Consider the following 23,158-nt stretch of genomic DNA (forward strand, 5'->3'; position numbering starts at 1 on the left):
TTGGCCATTTCCACTACTCCCTAGCCTCTAATATACTATTAGGCTATCTGCAAGTCTTTCCTGGTAGCCTCAGCATAAACCAAATGAGGAATCATAGGAGAGCTAAGTTTCAGAAAGTCATGGATGTGCTGAATAAACTCCCCCAAATTCATCTTTTTAGACTGGAATAACAATAAAAAATAAATGTTCCTGTTATTTGCCTTGTACACAGAATTCTGGTTACACAAAATTTGTAACTGATTTATTTCTACTTTGAACTCTTACCTTTGTGACCACAAGAAACACGGTATAGAGGAACACAAGATTATGCCTTGCTATTGCCAGGTGCTCGGTGTGCTGGAATGTAAAGATAATTGACCCAAGCAGGGTTACCTTGGCAGGGCTGAAAATAAAACACACTTTAAGTCAGTAAGTAATTAACATGATCTATGTCTCTATTTCTCAAAGAGTACTCTACAAAATACTAATTTAATGAGTTACTAATATAACACAAAAGTGAGTTCTGTGAATAAAGTTTTGGAAATGGTAGTTATATAAAATTAAATAACTTTCCCCACAGCATAAAGTATTAGAGATTTTAGAATGTTCATACATATTGTGGCTCTCTGATAGAGTACATTTCTACATACAATATTTCTGAAACATATTTGACCATACAACACTTTCTCACAAAGGATTTGAAAGTCCCATGTTCCACAGCATAATTTGGGAAAAGTAGGTTAGCCCTGAAAAAACCTTACAATGCTAAACAGTCTCCTTGGGTGGGATGGGGGAAGGAAAAGAAAGCCCTGATTTGTAGTATTTTCTTATTTCCATTGTGTAAATATTCCCATCAAAACCAACTTCCGGGTGTTGTATAAAATAGAGAAGGGATATACAAAATTGGCGTTCATAAAACTGCATGAGCTAACTCCAGCACAGAATATTTGCATTAGCTAATATCTTAATAAATTAATGCTGAACATTTCAAGTCTATAAGGTGTTAATCTACAAATAAGAAGCACTACTTTCATGTCATATATTTGCCACATTTTTAAGCATATCTCAGTAACAGGTCATTATGTAGCTTTTTATGATTACCACTAGAAAAAGATAAATAATAAACTCCTAGAATGTAAAAGCCCCTATAAGCCATTTTATGAAAACTAAGTTATTAATTGAATTATTACAAGCTAAGGATTGAGTTCAAAACAGGGTTAGGTTTGGGCAACAGGAGTATGGACTTTGCTTAGCAATGACTGGGCAGCATTCCTGTTTTGGAAAAGTAGTCTCTAAACTTACAACTATGTATCCCTATTGATAAAAAAGTATTTAAGACACTCCCTAAGATGTTTATCAATTAATTTGTAAATTATATACATGTACAACTGTATTATAAAATGTACACCAAATTGACATTTTAACAAGATAAGACAAAAAACAAATGAAATTAGGTTTGTCTTAATGTCATTTTGCCATTCTTTGTTTCTAATAGTTTGGGTTCTGTTCCATAGTACCTCATCACAGGCATCCTTTTAGCATACACACATTCCATTCTGGATTGTGTGCTCTTAGAGCATAAATCCAGAAGCAATGAATCTGAGAAACAAGGATTGTAGATAATAAATGGGAGCAGGAAATTGGAAAAGGGCTGGGATTTAGGAAAAAGTCAGTGAGATTGGTTGGGAAGATCAGGAAGCATTTAGAAAATTCTTATAGTAGCTTCCTGTGAAGCTAGTAAATAAGCTATCTGCTTCCAAAATACAGTAGTGGAAGGGGGTGGGGGAGAGAGATTAACCAAAGAACTTATTGTCCGTGGACACAGACAATAGTTTGGTGAAGGCCTGGGGGGTGGGGTGGGAGAGGGGGTGGGGTGGGAGCGGGGTTGAGGGGTCAATGGGGGGGAAGGAAGGGGACAACTGTAATACTTTCAACAATAAAGATAAATTAAACAAAAAAAATACAGTGGTGGAATAGGCATAGGGTAACAGTTACAGGCATTCCCATTCCAAAAGGGAAAAGTCAGAAGAATAAAACGGTCACTGGTCCCACACAATTTCAAAATCCAGCAGAGCAAATTCCATTAGGTTATGAGGCCTACAAATAATCCTCTATGGCTTGAGGCTATGTCCTCTGAGTCTGCAGTTCCAACCTCTGCACCCAGGGCTCTGGCCTTTGCACCTGTGACTCCAGTCTGTGTGCCTGGAGTCAGGCTTCTAGGCACACAGCTCTCACCTTAAAGTCATTCTTCCTCTTCCTTGAAGGGTAGCACATGTTTGCAGCTGAGCAGTTTTATAAGCCTGTTTCCTGCCTGTAGAATTTTGGGAGTATGACAGCCTTCTTTTATTTCATCTTATCTCTGTCCCTTTCAGTCCAAGCTGGCAATGTTTCTGCTGATATAACATTTTCAAAGACCTTGTGAGTCTCCTGTGTATGACACAGGAATCCATGCCATTAGTCAAAATGGTCTTTCATAGATCTTTCCTGAATAATCCCATCTCTAGTCCTGGTTTCTGTTATGATAGCCGAATGGATTCATGTGTCACATGCCTGACCCCTTTTAACACTAGTAAAAATTGTCCAGCAACACCCTTGGCTTTCTTTCCACAGCAGGCTTTCCTAAGAACTAGTCTCCTAATTTTATCATCTTTTGCAATCTGAATTGGCTGAAAATTTCCTAAATCATCAAGTCCTGGTTTCTTTACTTAGCAGTCATTCCCTTAATTCAAATTTTTCCTCACACATTTTTTTTATAAGCAGCAAGGATAAATCAGTCCAGAATGTCAACACTTTGCTTCTAAATCTCCTCAGCTAACTATCTAAGTTCATTGCTTACAAGTTATGCTTTCCACAATTCAGACAAGATTTCTGCCACTATATAACTGTATCATCTCTCCAGTTTCTACTATCATGTTCCTCATTTCCTTCTGAGCGCTCACCAGCATCTCTAACATTCATATTTCTACCAACATTCGGTTTATGACAATATATGTATTCTCTAAGACCAAATAGGCTTTCTCTGCTATGCAGAAGTATTTAGTAATAGATATATGAAAACTTAAATATATGCACATATACACAAAATATCATAATGGACAAAATATCATAATTGCCTGACAAACTGTCAAACGTTCATTCATCTAATATTTATTGAGTGTCTACTATGTGGTAGTGCTGGGGATACAAAAGCAATCAAAAAAGACAAAAATCCCTATCCTTGGCATCCTGTATTCTTTGAAGCATGGTGGGGAAGCGAAGGGGAGAAGAAAATCAACACAATGAATAAGTGAATGATAGATTATGATAAATGCTGTGAGAAATAAAGAATAATAGAGGGAAATGTTCCCATTTTAAGCAGGGTAGACCTCACTGAGGTGAGCTTTGAGAAAATACTTTAAGCAAAGTAGATAGGGAGGTAGCCACCTGAGGAAAAAGATTCTAGACAAAAAGAAAAACTAGTATTAAAGCAGACCACACCTGGCTTTTTCAAGAAAGAGTGTAATAAACAGGGGAGAGAATAAGAGATGAAGTCAAAGCAAACTGGGTGTGGGGGAGAGGCAGATCTTGGAGGGTCTTATAGGCCATTTGGGGGAGTCACTGCAAGGTTTTGAACAGAGGAGAAATGTAATTTGATTTCGGTTTTAAACCCCCAAGAAATGGTTTATAAAAGATATTTCAAGGCATGCACTCAAAATGAGAAAAATTTCCCCTTAATTATACTAATGCCTTATTTATAACTTATTATCAACCAAAGCCTTCTTTCTTCTATTTCTAAACTGCCTCAATTAAAGCTTTAAGGAGTACTTTCCAGGTTAAATATCCTGTAATTTGTTGTTTCTCAAACATATACTTCACCAGTATGGATACTAATCCATTCTAATGAGCTTAATTTCATATGAAGCTTACCTTGACTTGCTAATTATGGCCACTATTCCCTAAGTCTTTTCCTTCTTGAATTGTGGGAACAGATACTGCACTCCTCTGTTTCATTTTCAGGTACATAGGGATACATCTGTGACTTATTTAATATTGGTTCCGTGTCATTAGAGAATATCTAATGATCAGACTTTCTTAAGTGGACACAAAAGGTAGTATGCATTGAACATGTATAGAGTGGGTTATTGCCTCTAATCTTTTTCTTATTGTTATGTACAATTAAGCTCAACTTCCATTTTTAAAGGAACTAACAGGGCTTTATGACAACGTATTGTTTGTTCTCATAAACTTGACATTTTACTAAGAGAACTACATAAATTTGAAATCTGGGTGATTTCATTAATGAAAAGGCCAAGAGCCTGCAACTGATTCATTTCCATCCAGATAAGTCTGTGCCTATGTAATTCTCTCTCCATAAATTCATACTCTTCCCACAATTCTATAACAATCTAGACAATTTTGTTTGATTTTATTTCTTAAGGAAAGGAACCCACAGATAAATAAATCAATATATATTTTTAAAACTACATGTGAGAGAGCAGACTTTTTGAAAGAATAAAGTTTCCTGCTTTTCTTCCCATTATCATTACAATTTATTTTTTCATCTACACTTCATCCACATTTAGAATCTGCAAAATGTTTTTAAAAATAAATTTGGTGGGATCTAAGATTAAAAAGCCGAGTGTAGGAATAGTTTATACCAACTCACTAGGACATCTTCAGCCATTCATCAGCTTGTGGTTTCCAACCTCCTTTTATCAATTGCTCAAAACTTGTGATAATGCTACCACCTGCACCTAAAAATGAAAAAATAAAACAAGAATATTAGCCAAATTTTCTAGAGAAAATATTTGAAACAAAGCCATAATTTTATCTCCTGACTTAAAATCCCAAGAGGATCCCCAAAATAAAAAGAAAAGTTGCTTTGTATATTTATGGTACTGACACTATTGCAATTCTTCCCTTTCACCAGCATGGCAACTGTCTAGTGGGCTGTAATTAAGGTTAAAATTGGGTCCTCAGGCACAGAGATGTGGCTAGAGGTTTGTTTCAGACCTGAAAAATAAAATCCTCTGCTTTATCATTTCTTTCCCTGATATTAGCTTTAGGTGAAATACACTATGAGATTGGGGACATTTTTTCAATTCCCATATACAAAAGAATTCAACAATAAAGGTAAGTAATGCAAAGTAAACATGAACTCATAATGAATCATATTTGCCATTTCCAGTTATTGAGGATTTTATAAAAATAACGGCAATTTTTTTAAGCGCAGCACATAATTTCTTATGTAAACTTGTTTTATTTATGATGGTACTATACCTTAATTAATTATGAATTCCTCTGGTTCTGGGGCTGCTAATGAAACCAATCACAAAAGTTTTATGTTGTAAGGCAGTTGGGCTCAACATAATAGCTGGTGGCTAGTACTAGTGAAAAGTGCTGCTTTTGAAATAACTTTATTAGCCAACAGAAACAAGGCTTCCATCATCCCAAAAGACTTTATTAAAGTATATGGTCCCCATCAATGTAACTAGAGAACTGTTCAGTAGTCATAGTACACCAATAACAGAATATTTATGAACATATACTGTTATTACCTCGGGCCCATCCAATAGCTATCATGACTATCCAGCCATTTTTGTAATGGCTACTAGCATGTGTGACTCCACCTACTATTTTCCAAGTTCTGGTCACTTCCTTCATTCCTGCAGCCAAGACTTGAACAGGTAGGAAAGAATAGCCCTGGGAAACTAGGTCACATGGGCAAAAAAAAATAATATACCTGAAATTAAAATTTAAATATTTTAATATATAAATAGAATCAGAACAGAAATAAAAATACAGCATATCAACAATAACAATTTGGCAAAACACAACAAACATATAAACATAAACTCCATATAAACATGGAATTTGACTTCAAGACCAAAACTGGTTAGATTTTTAAAAAATCACATGAAACACCTATAATAATCAGACAAAAAGTCATGATCACAGAGAAATTTCATCTTGTTTGAACTTCTGACTACTCTATATATGCAAAAAGTATTTACTGAGTTCTGAATTTGTGCCTATACTCCTCTAGAAGCTAAGTGCTGTATCCACTAAAAAAATAAAGAAAATGTATAATCACTTGTAGGGTAGGGACTTCTCTAGCTAGAGTGCCTTTTTCCCTGGGAACAGGAATTAGAAAAGGGCCCTTGGTAGCTGAGCAAGGGCTGCATCGCAATCCCACTAACATCTTCACCTGTGCCCCTCTGTACAGTACATAAACTGCAGTCTATACAAAGAAAGGTCATAGCTCTCAAGGAGACAGATTTGTATTAAGGAAAAACATACTTTCATACAGCTAAAAGAATATGAAGCTTGTTCTTCAATTCAGTTGAGTAAGATTAAGTTTTAACCAATTAAATTGTGATACTAGTTTAAGATAATTCACTCCTCCTCAGGTGAATTATTTTTTGAAGCTTCATTTGTTCTAAGCATCTGTTCAAACAGTTTAGCAGTAGTGTTAAATTGGAAAACACTCTACTTCCCCCCTCCATTCCTAAAAATACTCTCTAGCTGACAATTTTGTGCTTAAAGCAGAATGTCATCTTCTTTCTAACAGAGTGATATGGAATACACTGTATGAAAGAAGTATTATATTTCTTCAAAAAAAAGTTGATAATCTTGTTGCAATTCATGATTCATAAAGTAAGAATTCCCAAAAGTATGCATGGGGTATGAAACCTATTTGCCAGAATACTGCTTCAGAGACCCAACATAAGATGCAATGGTCTGTTCCCAAGGAACTCTTTCTTCTTTATCCCCACCCACCAATTCCTTCTTATTCTTCAAGGTCCCACTCAAACAATGCCATACACACTGGGAATTTTGTTTTATTTAATATTCTCAGTTCAGAATAAATTCTAATGGCTATATACAACTAAAACAATTGGCTCCTGTGCCTAAACGTAGGTCGCTCTTAATAATTTTTCTTTTAATAGACAATGTGGAGCAAAGGTAGATTCACAGTTGTTCATATGGAAAATAATACAATAATTAGTAAATAATAATACAAGAATAAACTCTGTGTTATGTGTACTCACAACTGTAAACCTACTTTTGCCACACCCCATATAAAGGCTGTAATTCTCATAATAAATTTTAATAGACTTTAGATGGCAGTAATAATTCATCTTGCTATTCCCTCACCTAAAACTCAGCATGATGAAAAGTAGTCCTGAATTAAATCATTTATTAACAATTAATCTTGAGGCAAAATACAAATATATCAAATCAAAGAATCAGTTGATAATTAAAGAGTTTGAGAGAAAGCAATAAATTACCTGAGAGTAGTAAAAAGCTTTTTGAAAATGACTGGTATGATTTAAAAACTGTACATGTTCATACAATATTTTGAAAGCCTCTATACACTTCTCTCTTTAAATACAGAACAAATTTCCAAGAAGTCAGTTAGATTTTAGGGGAAAAAATGAGTTACACTTAAATAAGCAATTTTAAAATGTGTTTTTAAATAAAATTAAAATATTTTGGTATCCACTATAGATCAGAATTAGGGGGATTTGGTTTCTAAAGTAAAACACTCAAACAACAAAAACAAAAAGACAAATGCCCCCATTTTCATTCTCTACCCTGAGACTATCTTCAACGAGTTAGAAACCTGTACTATTACAAGAGCAACCGTGGACTTTCTATATTCACCTATGTAACATTATGACATACAATCCAAAATTTGTAATTATTGCCATTTTTAATATATAAGTCTTTATTCCATTTAATCATATATCTCTAAAATATACCTATAATAAGTTAACATTTAAAGCAGAAAACAATTCTTGTTTCAAGTGTTATATAGTCACAGGGCAAAAGAACAATTGTTTATTGTGCTTGGTAGACTTGCAAGTAAACATATCAGACTAATGGCTCCTTAAACAACCATTCCTGCTCCATAATACAAGTTAGCTTTCATTATGTCTCTCCTTCTGTAAAAATTATCATTTCACCTTTAACTAAAATTATCTAAGGAGCTTTAAATTTGTAAAGTGCCTAAAGAAAACATATCAGAAAAGAAGAAATAGAACATATTGAACAAGAAATGGAACAAGCCTGGCCTATGTGGCTCAGTGAATAAGGGTCAACCCATGAACCAGGAGGTCAAGGTTTGATATCCTGTTCGGGCACATGCCAGGTTTCAGCCTCAATCCTCAGTAGGGGGCATGCAGGAGGCAACCGATCAATGATTCTCTCTCATCATTGATGTTTCTATTTCTCTCTCCCTCTCCCTTCCTCTCTCTCAAATCAATAAAAACATTAAAAGAAAGAAATGGAACAAGAAGGCAACTGATTTCTCATTCATTTTTTTTCTCATCCATTCTCTTTCTCATCCATTTTTAAGTCACTTACGTTAATGCAGAGGAAAAAAAAGACAAATAGTGCTAAATAACAGAAGTCAATCTAAAACAGTATACAAACAGAATACTAAGCCACTGACAAATGAAAGCTAAACCAGTTTAAGTAGGAAAGATAAAAGCAAAAATTAAGTTAATACCAAGAGTTGAGCAGAAAGAAGCTTCCCCTGATTAGTCACTGAGAACTCTGTTTTCACTCTATTAATTCCACTTCTCTATCAAAGACAGCATTACTTAACTAAGCCAAATAGAACTATAAACTAAATACAGTTCATATTAGCCCAAACTGATACCTTTTTCTTGTTCTTATTAATCTAAAAAATAACTTTATATGATTTGAAAAGACTATGGCAGAATGGCAGACCTATAAAACTATAACTTTTCTTGTATTTTTCCTCATAAAAATGCAGTCTCAGTTATGCAAATGTGCAATATATAATAGATACACTTGAAGTTTAAGGAAAACAAACAGGGATCCAAAAATCAATACACACAAAAATTACAACATATTTCTTTCCCCCAGAAACAGTTTCAAAGAGGAAAATCCTATCAAAGTGTACACTGTCTTCCCAACAGTTGTTTCCCTTTGCCAGTAGATGGTGCTAATCTCCAGATGTGAGCACTACAAGCTAGTGTACTGGATAAAGATGACCCTTCCAATAAGTGCATTCACAGAATCCCTTAGTTTAGCTTACTAGAGTTTAAAGTATATTCCAAACATCCTTTTCTCTCTCAAATCAAATGAAGCAAAGATTATAAATATGTTCTTAAAATTAAAACCATTAAAAAACAGCAAAATAAACTGTGCTGTTAAGCAAGTAGTTTTAATTAAGAGTCTGTGAGGAGAGAGACAATATTTGCATTTTCAGAATCCAAAACAATCTACTACATATTACATAAGCACAGACTAAAGGACTAGATACCGTAGGTTTGAATCCTGGCTCCAACTAGTAGGTATCTGAGATACTTTGGGCAAGTTATTTAACCCTTCTTGCCTCAGTTACCTCAGCTGTTAAATGAGAATAAAATAGTACCTACCACCTTACAGGATTCTTGTGAGGTTTACAAGAGATAATGTATGTAAAGCACATAGAAAACGTCTGAGACATAGTAAATACTACACCAGTGGTTGCTACTGTTATTGTTTTGTAATGACCAACAAAACTAGAACCATTAACATGCTCACCAGAAGAATAAATAAAATATAGATATTAATATAATGAATTACATAGCAGTGAGAGGAAATGTACTATAGCTACATGCGAGAACAGAGATGAATCTTAGTAACATAATGTTCAGTGAAGAAAACAGTCCCAGAGAACTATATACAGGCATGTGTCACTTAACAGTGGGAATATGTTCTGAGAAATGTGTCATTAGGTGATTCTGTTGTACGAACATCATAGAGTATACTTACAGGGGACATCAAAACTAAAAGCAAGGATTCTGGAAAGATGGTAGCAGCAGTGGCTGCATAGATTTTGATTTCTTCAAATCTCCACATAGACAAGGCATCTACACAGCAAAACCAAAATTCCATCCACAATACCTAAAACAAAACTACATGACAAGGTACTCTCAAAACACAGAGACCATTCACCAACACCCACAAGATCTACACTGCTTGGCAGAAAAAAAGAAAGCAACAGGTGGCAACTAATGAGCCTAACAACAACTCCAAAATAGCTAATGAGTATTCGCTAGAGAGCATATCAGGCCAAAATGGAAAACAACAAAAACAAAGGCTAAAACTGGGAGGGATGCTGGCATCTCCAATACTGCATGAGACAAAAGGTCCATGATAAGAAGGTCTAAAAAGAGGTTGGCTCAATTTAGTCACCATGAACTTTCAAAACTGATCCACCCAGGGTGTCTTCTAGAACAAGTCCCACAGTGAGAAGAAACTGCTGATGTATAATAGAAACTGAGTAGGGTAGAACAACAGAAGAAACAGGAGATCCAGACCAAACTGGGGAAGGGGAAAAGACCTAGGAAATCTCAGAATGCAGGTCATCATTTTTGGAACACTATATAAAACCAAAAGGCCGAGCTCTATGAAGTCAAAAAACTTTCCTGAATTCCACCTTATGCTAAAAGTTAAAAAAACCTAATTCCCCATAAAAATGACCAACAGAAAAGGATCAAGGTCAAATCCCATTATTTTTAAAAAAAGAATAAATTCCTACAATGAAAACACTCACGAAAATATGTCCATAAAACATATCAAAACTGCAACCTACTATTTTAAAACACCCTAAAGACATTATGAAAGTGATAACAATACATAAAACAACAACATACAACAGAATTAGAAAAACAGAACTGAAGATAAAATACTCAGGGAAAAAATAAGGGAAAAAAAGAATTTTACAAATGAAAAACAAACTGGAAGAAAAACAAAGAGAAATAAATAAAACAGTGCTTCAAAAAGTAGAATGTAAAAAGGGAAAACATTTTAAATTTTAAGAAAAGAGAAAAAGGTTCACTGAAGAAAAGCAAAGGAGAGACAATATACCAATAATAGGAGTTCCTGAAGAAAGGGAAGAGGACAAGTACTAAAATAACTTTTTCAATTAAAAAAAAAAAGTGTAGCTACTAAAAAGAACATATCACGTTCCTAAGAATACTGACCCAGAATGAACAACACTAAGACATATTTTGTTTAAATTATTATGCTTTTAATATATGCCCCCTATGTTCATTGCAGCATTATTTACAGTAACCAAGATCTGAAAACAGCCCAAGTGCCCATCAGTAGATGAGTGGATAAAAAAACCTGTGGTACATTTACACAATGGAATACTACTCGGCTGTTAAAAAAGGAAAATCTTACCTTTTACGACAGCATGGATGGACCTGGAGAGTATTATGCTAAGGGAAATAAGCCAGTCAGAAAAAGACAAATACCATATGATTTCATTTATATGTGGAATCTAATGAACAAAATAAACAAACAAAACAGAAACAGATTCACAGATACAGAGAACAGACTGATAGCTGTCAAAGGGGAGAGGGGAGGGGAGCTGGGTGAAAAAGGTGAAGGAATTAAGAAAAAAAAACAAAACTCATAGACAACAGTATAGTGATTATCAGAGGGAAAGGGGGCTGGGGAGAGATAGGAGAGGGTAAAGAGGGGTGGTAAATACAATACAACATACAGATGATGTACTATAGAACTGTACCCCTGAAGCCTATATAATTTTTATTAATCAATGTCGCCCCAATAAATTCAAATAAAAAATAAATTACAAATATTATTAGCCTTTAATGGGAAAAAGTCTTTTGGGCATCTAGGAAAAAAACTGTACATGACTTATAAGGGAAAGAAAATTAAATAATCGTCAGACTTTTCAAGAAAACAGAGTAACATTTAAAACACTCAAGATAGAAAGTATAATCCAATGATTTTTATCCAGTAAAACTCACTTTCAAGTAGAAAAGACACACAGACAAACATGAACATGTGAGAATTCAGGGACTACTGTTCCTGAAGAACCAACTAGAGAATAAGCTTAGGCAACCAAAGTTACTAGAGAGATAAAGACATAAGAACTGGTGGTAAGCATTAATACACAGTTACCTATAAAACTAAGACTAAATGAGGATTAAGAATAATATATAGTATGGAAATAATAGTATAACTATTTTAAAAATGGGATGAAAATGACAAGTATATATGCAAAAAAATAATAATGTTTTCAGTAATCGTATCAGTGGAGAGTATTAGTACTGTTATCCAAAACTACTATGTATTATGTGCATAATACAGAGTAAAATAAATGAGTAATGCTGGAATATTCTAATTCTATCATGTTTTGTGCCCTTAAAAACCAAAATTCTTAGTGGGGAAGAAAGGAGATACATATGTAACAGAGAAAGGTTAAATGAAAGCTCTATGGCCTTGACTTTGAATTAAAAATATCAATATCAACTCATACGTTATTTTATCCTTATTGTTTCCTAGCTCTGTCCACTGAAAAGTCCTAGAAACAGTAATCAATCCAGTAAAAATGAACATCTCTAGCGTTCAGACTGTGGTCTTGAAATGCTATTTCTCAAAATGGCAGAGCTTATTAAAGAAATAAAAGATTCCTTAAGAAAAGTATGAGATGAATCTTCCATTAAGTAGCAAGGAAGGTAATCAAAGTCCCTGGAGCCATTCTAAAGAAGTTCCTACCAGCCAAAAATGGAACAATTTCAGCTTCAGTAATGACAATAATTGCAATTTATTAAAACCAATGAAATAAGCTTAAATCCATGAGTTCAAAAAAAATTTTTTCTAATTGTCACCTTTGGAGAATGTCAGAAGACCAATTCATTATCCTGAACACTGAAAAAGGGAAAAAAATCAAGTGTTTATCCTGCCTTTTCTATACAACTGGGTAACCAAATAACAGATGATTAATGGGAATTATCCATTTATAATACTATTCCAACTAATACATAAGAAAAGATAGAATAAGACTATCAAAACTTTGCAAATAGCAATTAATTAATAGATATAGTCACTAAGTATAAGAGTGCTAATGTCAACAAAAAGAAAACTAATCAGACATTTTGGACCTCTTATGGTCCTGCTAAAGGGATCTAACTTGAGTCTGATTTGGATTCTGGATCAATCTGCCAATTTTCAGGAAACATAGGAAATAGAGGAATATAATGACCTGCACTGTGAGTATGCAATCAGCAAGCTCTAAACTATGAAAAACTCTACAAGTCAAATGGCTCTGGTTCTTTAAGAGACAAATTATAAGGGGGGAAGACATGGAGGGGGGGGCCTATAAAATAAAAGAGATTTAAGAGACATCACATTTTTTAATGGGCATGACTAAATTATAGTGTCTAGTGATTAACACCTGGATGATAAAATTATAAAAATATGCAAGGAAGTGATTATCATAGAAGTCAGGATAATGGTATGTTATTATAATGGTTATCTAAGGTGGGAAGGGGGGTGTGACTGGAATGGGACACACAGAAGGAACTTCTAGGATGGATGATAAAGCTCTATTTCATGACTTGAGTAGTGGATTCAAGGATATACCTTACAATAATTCATTAGGCCACATATTTGTTTTTTGTAGTTTTCTGAATTTTTCCTTTTTAATAAAAGGATTTTTAAGTGGAATTTTTTTCTTAATCTAAATGATGAATATACAAGTTTTTATTGTATCACAATTCTTTATATTTTGCATGTACTTTATAAATATTCATTTGTACCTATTAAATATTAATTGAAAATTTTAAGTTAAAAAACCACGTTGTTCAGAATAAAAATTCCTCTTAATTAATATCACAGTCTAGCCCTGGATGGTGTGGCTTAGTTGGCTGGGCATCATCCCATGCACTGAAAGGTTGCTGGTTTGATTCCTGGTCAGGGCACATATCCAGGTTGCAGGCTCAGTCCCTGGTAGAGGGTGTACAGGAGGCAGCTGATCAGTGCTTCTCTCTCACATCAATGTTTCTCCCTCTCCCTTACTCTCTATCTTTAAAAAATTTTTAATAAAAATTGGGGGGGAAAAAAAGATCATAGTCTAAGTGCTGAGTCCAGATCCTGCCATTTACCAAGTCTCTAAATTTCCTCTTATGTTAAGGGAAATAATAAAAGATCTGAGATTAACAAATAACTAAACACTATACTATTAATTCACTATATAAAAATGTGTTTCTTATTTTCCATTTGTAATATGCCTTTTAGTTTAAGCCAAGAAAGGATATATTTATGGAAAAGCAAGTTTATTTCAATGAAAGGATCAACTAGTCAAGATCTAAAATTCTTTGCTACTCAAGTACAGAAATCCCTTAACAATACACAGAAGTCCATTCCTTTAGCAATGTATTTATTGAACCTAGAACAGTACTTGCTACACTGTTAATAAAATGAAATTCCTGCTCTGACAGGCTGTTATTCTAGCAGAGTGAGACAAACCAACATAAAAAGAAATGAACAGATAATATATCAAGTAGTAATCAGTCTAAGAAGAAAAATAAAGAAGGATGACATGATAGTCATGAGAGAGAAGGTGGTATTTCATTCAGGGGCAACCTGTCTGAAAAAAAGAAAATAGGAGCCTTCTGGGAAAGAACATTACAAAGAGAAGACTTAGGCAAGCACAAAGGCACTGAATTTGATTTGCAAGAATCCAAAGCAATTGCTACTAATATTTTTCTTCATTTCAAAACTAAATTCAAGACAAATTAATGTTAAATCTCATAAGGCTCCCCAAAATCCAACAGAGTATGACAAGAACAATTATTATATATGAATTATAATCACTTAGACTTTGGTGTAGTTGATCACATTCTTGATTCCTATCCTGTTGTATATCTGTATATATGGGTTAGGGGATAAAAATAAGCTGTTTGTGGCGAAATATTTGATGCTCTTTCATATTTGAAATGCTTCCACCAAAAATACATTAAGACAGTGGTAACGATAACTACCTCTGGGAGAGGATAAGGGAGAAGAGGGTAAGAAAGAAACATACTTTGCAGATAAAATCTTTGGGATTATCTGAGTTCCTTCCTTTGCACATGCATTAACTTTTCAATAACATAAAATATTTTTTAAAGAAAAAACTGCATTTACTAATAACTTACAAAACAATGTTTTAAATGTCTGATAGTTAGTCAAAATGGTAGCTTACCAGATTGAAGATGCCAGTAATATATTAGTGTTGTTTGCAAGAAACCTCAGTGGAGGCTCCGCAAGCAGTAGACAGGATAAAATTCCTCCACCGAAACAGTGGAGCATAGCAGTAAACCAACTTGAAACAGGATTCTTCCATGCCACCGCCACTGCTCCTGAAATAGTGAAGTAAAAATGTGATCTGAGATAGTTGTATATTAAACAAGCCCTGTGGTACTATTAGCACTAAAGAAATAGCAATTTGTTCACTTCTTAATTTTCATGAATTTATCATTACTCATAGATGCGACAATCACATTCATCATGAAACATATCTTCTGTTCTTTAAATCAGGACTAAAAACATTTTGTTCAGACATGGGTGATTTGGGGCAACATTAAAATACTCTGTTCAGGCTCTTATTGCCAGTTTCCTAGTAGTAGATTATTATAAACAATATCCCCACCTACTGTTTCCTTTCATTCCCAATCCTGCTATAAAGTACTCCCAGTTGATATGTTTAAAAAGATATATTAAGAAAAATTTATAATCTTAATTACACACTTTAAAAAATGAAAGCTGAAATAAATACACTAAGCTTTCAACACAATGGGCTAGAAAAAGAGTAAAATAAACCTAAAGACCAAAAGTTGATGATGAACAGATATTTACATAATCACAAAATGTCTCTGACTGCTGTGGCTAGGACTTCCAGTACTAAGTTGAATTAAGAGTGGTGAAAGCAAACAATCCTGTCTTGCCCCAGATCTGAAGGGAAACACTTTTAGTTTTTCCTGGTTGAGTATGATGTTGGCTGTGGGTTTGTCTTATATGGCCTTTATTATGTTGAGGTACATTCCCTTTATTCCCACTTTACTGAGTTTTTATCATATGGGTGCTGGATTTTGTCAAATGTTTTTCTGCGTCTACTGATATGACCATATGATTTTTATCCTTAATTTTATGTGATGTATCACATTAATTTATTTGTGGATATTGTACCAACCTTACATGCCTGGAATAAATACCACTTGATCATGGTGCATGATCTTTTTAAGTATTGCTAATATTTTGCTAATACTCGGTTTGCCAATATTTTGAGGATTTTTGCATATATGTTTATCAGGGATATTGCCCTATATTTCCATTCTTCATAGTGTCTTTATCTGGTTTTGGAATTAGAATGTTGGCCTCTCGTAAAATGAGTTTGGAAGTCTTGCTTCCTCTTGAATTTTTTTGGACTGGTTAAGAGGACAGGTGTTAGTTTTTCTTTGAATGTTTGATAAAATTCACCTATGAAGCCATATGGTCCAGAACATTTGTTTGCTTGGAGTTTTTTGATCACTGCTTCGGTTTCATTAGTTGCAGTCTGTTCAGATTTTGTTTCTTCTTGATTCAGTTTTTGGAAGATTGTATGTAACTAGGAATTCATTCATTCCTTTCAGATTGTCTGATTTGTTGGCATATAGTTGTTCATAATATTTTCTCATAATCCTTTGTATTTCTCTGGTGCCAGTTGTTTCTTGTCTTTTTTATTTTATTTGGATCCTCTCTTTTTTTCTTGATGAGTCTGGTAAAAGGTTTGTCAATCTTCTTTGTTTTCAAAGAACCAACTCTTGGTTTCATTGACCTTTTGTATTTCTTTTTTTTAAGACTCTAATTTTGCTTATTTCTGCGCTCTAATCTTTATTATTTCCTTCCTTCCCTTCACTTTGGGCCTTTTCTAGTTCCTTTAGGTATAAGATTAAATAGTCTGAGATTTGTATTATTACTTGAGGTAAGCCAGTACTGCTATACATTTCCCTTAGAACTGCTTTCACTATGTCCCATAGATTTTGGGTTGTTGTGTTTTCATTTTCATGTCTCAAGGTATCTTATGATGTCTTTGATTTCATTGAAAACCAACTCCTTGTTTAGTAACATGTTATTTAGCCTCCATGTGAATGTTTTTCAGTTTTTTTCTTGTAATTTATTTCTAGTTTCATACTATTGTCAAGGTAAGAGAAGATACTTGATATGATTTCAATACTCCTGATTTATTAAGACTTGTTTTGTGTACTAACATGTGGTCTATCCTGGAAGATGTTCCATGTGCTTGAATATAATGTATATTCTGCTGCTTTGGGGTGAAATGCTCTGAAAATATCAATTAAAACCACCTGGTCTAGTGTGTTTGTTGTTTAAGGTCAATGTTTCCTTGTTCATTTTCTGTCTCAAAGATCTACCCATTGATGTCAGTGAGGTGTTAAATTCCCCTACTCTTGATGTATTATTGTTGATCTATCCCTTTATCTCCATCAAGTTTTGCTTTATATATTTAGGGGTTCCTATGTTGAATGCATAAATATTTACATAGGTTATATCCTCTCGTTGGATTGATTTCTTTGCCATTATGTAATGTCCTTCTTTGTCTTTTATAACAGCTTTTGTTTTAAGTTCTATTTTGTCTTATATAAGTATTGCTACTCCAGCTTTTTTGTTTCCATTTCCAAGAAATTCCTTTTTCGAGTCCCTTTCAGCCTCTGTATTTCGTTCTGAAGTGGGTCTCTTGTAGACAGGGTATATATGGGTCTTTTTTTTATACATTCAGTCACTTGATGTCTTTTGATTGAAGCATTTAATTCATTTTCATTTAAAGTGATTACTGATAGGTACATAGTTATTGCCACTTTATCCTTTATAATTGTGTTCCTTTTTTCTTTTTCTTTCTTCTTCTTAAGAAGTCCCTTAAACATTTCTTGTAATACTAGTTTGGTGGTGATGAACTCCTTTAGCTTTTTCTTGTCTGGGAAGCTCTTTAGTTCTCCTTCCATTTCAAATGATATCCTTGCTGGGTAGTCTTGGTAGTTTGGCCTTGCTTTTCATCACTTTAAATTTTTGTGCCAATATTTTCTGGCCTGAAATGCTTCTGTTGAGGAATCAGCTCACAGTCCTATGGGAGCTTCCTTGTAGGTAACTATCTTTCTCTTGCTGCTTTTAAGATCTTCTCTTTGTTCCTTGTGGGGGTTATGTGAGCCCTCATATTGTAGTTGAGTCTTGATTGCTGTTGGCCCATCCATGGGTGGGACTGACCCTCAGGCTGGCAGACTCTAAGAATCAACCCTAACAACAGTGTGTAAGCTGCTGTGCAGGAGCTGACCTTACAAAGAGGAATTCACCCCAGCAGGTTCTGGTGGTGCCAAGGTGTCCCTTTGAGAGTGCCGCTTATAGAGCTAATTAGGTTGTGCTCTGATGTAGTCTGAAGCCTGCCACCAGGTGCTGGTTCTGGAGCCCCTTGGGAGGGATTCTGACACAGGTCAGTCAGATGCTGCCTATGACTGGCCCTGGACTACCTGTTTGGAGCTAAAAAGAGATCTAGTTTGTGGCTCTGTCTGCTAAGCCTGGTGCACATGGGAGGGGCTAGGCTGTGTGCCAAGGCCAGCTTCCACCAGTACCAAGCCCAGAAGCAGGTCAGCATAAAGCTTAAGTCACCCTGAGATCTGCCTCTGCTTTCTGCCCATTAGGCTCAGTCACTGAAAGAGCCTCTAGTGGCATGCAAGTTGCTTGAGTAGGTTCTCATTCACAAGGTAGGGGCAAGTGGTATTCACCAGGAGTGATCAAACTGAAACTCGGCGCAAGTGCTGAACCTGAGGGCACTCAGCAAAAGTCTAAGAGTACACCAAGGGCAGTCACATGTGCCCGAGGCCTGCAAACCTTTGCGGTGAAGCAGGAACTCAAGGAGTAATCAGGGTGAGGCCAACAGAGTTCATCAGGTTAAAACAGATTAAGATTTGGCCATGTGGAAAGACAGCTCTGCACAAAAACAATGGTGGCAGTTGGGCATGTGAAGGAAAAATGGCCCTCACCTCTGAGCCACAAAACTCAGTCTCTCCCTATACGTCTCTGCCACCTCAGGTCTGCCAGGACCTCCTTGAGAACCTTCCAAGAAAGTTGAGACCATGGGCCTAGGCTGACCACAGCAAGCTAATTCCTCCACACGGCATGAGCTTGGTAGGGCGAGGCCACAGGGATTTGGAAGGGTGGAGCTAGTGAATTTCCCCAGGCTAATGCCATATGGAGGGGAGTGCTTGACCCAGGAAAGATGGCATTTGTGGGTGGTATGGGAGATGGACTCAGCACAGGGACCTTGGCAGCTGTCCCTCCAAGCCTCTCCCTGTATGAATCCAGTCTGCTCTGAGCCTCCATCTCTCTGCCAGAACCTGAGATGTGTGCCCACAAACAAGATTTTGTGCGCTAGCCCTTTAAGAGGGCTCCTGGCTTTCTACCAGACCTCCATCTCTCCCTGGCAGACAGAAGCTCCACTGATTTTCACAGCCAGATGTTACATAGTCTCTTCTCAGATCTGGTGCTCCTGGGTGGGGAGGCCAGCATGGGGTTGAGACCCCACATTCCTTGGTGGGGACCTTTGCAGCTGAGATATCCCTGTAGATTCTCTACTGACACACATGGACGTGGGGCCAGGCCTTTTCACATCTCTGTCCTGCCTACCAGTTTGGATGTGGCTTCATCTGTAATCCTGTTATAAGCCTTCTGTTCAGCTAGTCTTTAGTTGGTTATTCAGGTTGATTGTTCTATAATTTAATTTTAATTCCAGTTTGGTCCTGGGAGGAGGTGTCACTTCCACCTATTCCAGGTCATCTTGGATCCCCTGCCATCTATGTATGTTCTGTGGTGAGGTGTCTATCCAGAGCTTATGCCCATCTTTTAATTGGGTTGTTTGTTTTATTGTTGAGAATTAAGGGATATATATATGTATTTGGATACCAGTTCTTTATTGGATATGTGTTTTGAAAACACTTTCTCCAAGTGTGTGGCTTACCTTAAAAGTGGTTAGAAGACTGACATCCACAAAAATGTCCTCCTCTCCCCCTTTTGCTCTCCCTACTTTTAGGGGCTTCTCTCTTCCTCCAGGGAGAGCCTGGTGAGTCCCGAACTTGAGGACCTATGTTCTCCGCTTGGAGTGGATCCCTTTTCTGGGTTGACCATGGCCTCACCTAGTAGCCTCAGGCCCTGAGGGTTGGTTTGGGTGCTGTGGCCTATACCAAGCCTCGAACCTAATGTTCTGACCTTCTGTGAGGCCCCCTAGCTTAAGGTCCCTTCTGCTCACACAAGTTCAAGTGAGTCCTGTTGTTGCAACTGAGAACTTCATCTGGATAGAGCATGTTCACAGTGTACCCTGTGACTGGTTCAGCCTCCCTAGAATTGCTTGGGTCCCCTACCCCAAGTGTCTCCTCAGAAAAGAGCAGTGACTTTACTTCCTGACTATACAGCTCAATAGAACTTGGAACACTGGTAACCAGGCAGTCACATTCTAAAAAAGCCTTACTTGGCTACAGACACTGAAAATGACAGGATGTTTCTTGTTGTATGCCCATGTCCCAAGGCCATTGCCTCAAAAAAGCCAGCAATGACAGTATGTTTCGATGCTGCCAACATGATACTGTATATAGAGAACCCTAAACATTCCACCAAAAAACTACTAGAACTGATCAATGAATTAAGTAAAGCAGCAGAATACAAAATGAATGTTCAGAAATCAGTTTCATTTTTATACACTAATAATGAACTATCAGAAAGGGAAACTTAGAAAACAATCCCATTTATGATTAAAAATTTAAATTTAAAACTGACTCAAGTGTCCTAGGAGTTTCATGCAAGAATATTAAAGTAGTGTTGCTTATAACTCTATGAAAAATTTTTTTTTAAATCTAATGACCATCATCAGAGAAACAGTTAAATAAACCATGATCACTTCTACTATAGAATATTTATACAGGAGCAATTCAAGAGTGTGGTAGATCATTAGAAACATGGAAAGATCCCCAAGACATGCTGTTGATTATATTCAAATAACCAAATACAGTCATGTTGAACAACAATATCACAGCATGGATCATTTATGGGCAAAAATGCAAACACTACACATTTCTCTAGGCACAACAGATACATGGAATGCCCAGAACAGGTGTGCAATACAACAAATGTTAACTCTTATTATCTCTTGAGAAAAGCCTGGGATTAGGGAAGACGACAAAAGAGGCTTTAAATTTACTTAATTAAATTATTTAATTGTATCTGGATTCTTTAAAATAAAATGTTCATGTCCTAGCTGATTTGGCTTAGTGGTTAGTGTCAGCCCTCAGACTGAAGGGTCATGGGTTCGATGGGTTCGATTCCAGCCAAGGGCACATATCTCAGTTGCAGGCTCAATCCCCAGCCCTGGTAGGCGCACATGCAGGAAGCAACCAATCGATGTTTCTGTCTCACATCTTTCTTTCTTTCCTTCTTTCTTTCTTTCCTTCTTTTTCTCTTTCTCTCTCTCTCCCCCCCTCCCACACACACCTCATCCCCCTTCCACTTTCTCTGAAAAGCAATGGAGAAAATATCCTTGGGTGAGGATTAAATATAAATGAATAAATAAAGTAAAATAAAATGTTCACTTATTAATTGTATATTTAAACAAAATTTAACAAATTATGTCATATCCAATCTGAGTAATACAATGCATCTCTTCAAAAGAATGTAGCAGCTTTACATGCACTGACATGACAAAATGAAAACCCCAAATATATAAAAAATATCTACAGGAAGAAATCATTAACGGGGAAAACCAAATATGTCTGTTTGGTTTTTTTTAAACATATCTTTATTGATTTCAGAGAGAGGAAAAGAGGGGGAGAGAGAGAGATAGAAACATCAATGATGAGAGAGTCACTGATTGGCTGCTTAGCCCGCAACCCGGGCATGTGCCCTGACCGGGAATCGAACCCCAATCTCCTGGATCCTAGGTGGATGCTCAACCTGAGCCACGCCCGGCTGGGCCCAAATATTTCGAAAGTTACATACACGTGCAGGTAATACAAAAAATTTGGTCAGCAATAATACACAACCAGACAGTTAACTGCTGTTACCTCTTAAGGGAGGCCCATTTATGCAAAAACAAACAACAAAACTATGAAAATGTATGTGTGAGTTCAGTAGACTAACATCATCATACTTCTATTAACATGGGAATTCATCTGTATGTGCTCAGGAGAAAAAAAAGAGATATAAATATTTAAATAGTGCAACCCACCATTCTACACAGCAAAATGTGCCCAGGAATGAACATGAGTTGGCAGATGTGAATTTTCTGTGGTGTACACATTCTGTCAAGAGAACTGATGCCAAGGTTTAATGATACCCATCCGGTGACAACTCAAGAAATGGTGACCTGTTCCAATCTGGAAGAAAAATTAGTTATGAGAAACTTACTAAAAGACAGGATTGTCAATCTCCAGTGCAGCAATTTCCCCTAAACCTAAGAATTTTCAAGAGTTATTTTGATGATACATGGTCATGCTGTCTTTAGAGCCAATACCACTTGTATCTCTAATACATACATGTTATCTATCAAAATATGTGTATAGGCACTGTTCAGTATTACCCCATACAGTGATGACTGATTACAACATTGGTCAGTCAGCAAAATAAATGAGTATTATATTTTCTTCTGGTCAATGGGCACCATCTGCTATACTGAACAATTGTTATGCTGAAAGGCAATATAGAGTACTTAAGAGGATGGACTCTAGAGCTTAACTGCCCCAGGTATAAATCCTGGTTCCAGCACTTACTCTTTGTAGTGAACTCAACAACTTAATTGTTTGCTTTCCCACATCTTTTTTATGTATGCACATATATATACATCTATATCATATTACAATTAATTTCCATTAATGCTATCACAATTGAGAAAGGCTGCTATGACTGCATACCAGTTTTGTGACACCTTTTTATAAGACCTCTAACCTCTCTTGGCTTAAATTTCAACTTTCATAAAATGGGAATAATGCATAATCTATAAGGATTTAAGATGAGAGAATATACATAAAAACATATTTACTACCTAGTACATGGCAGACACCCCTGTTGACTTATCTGCTGAATGGATTGATCACTGACAGTAGGAAAAAAGAGGTAAGCAAAATGCAACCCTTGGTCTGCTTCTGACTCAGTTCTCTGAGCCCAAGCTATAATTCTTTTGAGTTTTTACTACAAGGCTGAGATGAGAAAGGCACATCATGGCACTGAAGTAGTACTCATAACACCAACAGTCTTAAATCATTGAAACTAAGATTTTATTAAGAAAAAAAGAAAAGAACAGAGAAGGGAGGGTCTCCCTCACATCAGTCCTAATTTCAAAATTATGTCACCC

At 35.9% G+C, this 23,158-nt stretch overlaps 1 protein-coding gene across 4 annotated transcripts in view; it reads right to left on the reverse strand.

The window, feature by feature from the left end:
* The window catches only part of TMEM38B (transmembrane protein 38B), a 43,055-nt gene that overhangs the window by 12,240 nt on the left and 7,657 nt on the right, over positions 1-23,158 (reverse strand). The window contains exons 2-7 of one of the 4 annotated variants that reach the window (XM_081152539.1): positions 22,037-22,184; positions 14,981-15,137; positions 11,167-11,204; positions 5,517-5,669; positions 4,625-4,712; positions 265-382 (exon numbers count right to left, since the gene is read on the reverse strand). In XM_081152539.1, coding sequence (XP_081008665.1) covers positions 265-382; positions 4,625-4,712; positions 5,517-5,669; positions 11,167-11,204; positions 14,981-15,087 — 504 coding nt within the window. In that variant the 5' untranslated portion in view covers positions 15,088-15,137; positions 22,037-22,184. Of the gene's footprint in view, positions 1-264; positions 383-4,624; positions 4,713-5,516; positions 5,702-11,166; positions 11,205-14,980; positions 15,138-22,036; positions 22,185-23,158 lie in introns of all 4 variants that reach the window. The other 3 variants (XM_081152536.1, XM_081152537.1, XM_081152538.1) reach the window with 3 other exon arrangements.

Source organism: Miniopterus schreibersii (genome assembly GCF_964146895.1).
Source record: "Miniopterus schreibersii genome assembly, chromosome: 11".
Classification (NCBI taxonomy): Eukaryota; Metazoa; Chordata; class Mammalia; order Chiroptera; family Miniopteridae; genus Miniopterus; species Miniopterus schreibersii.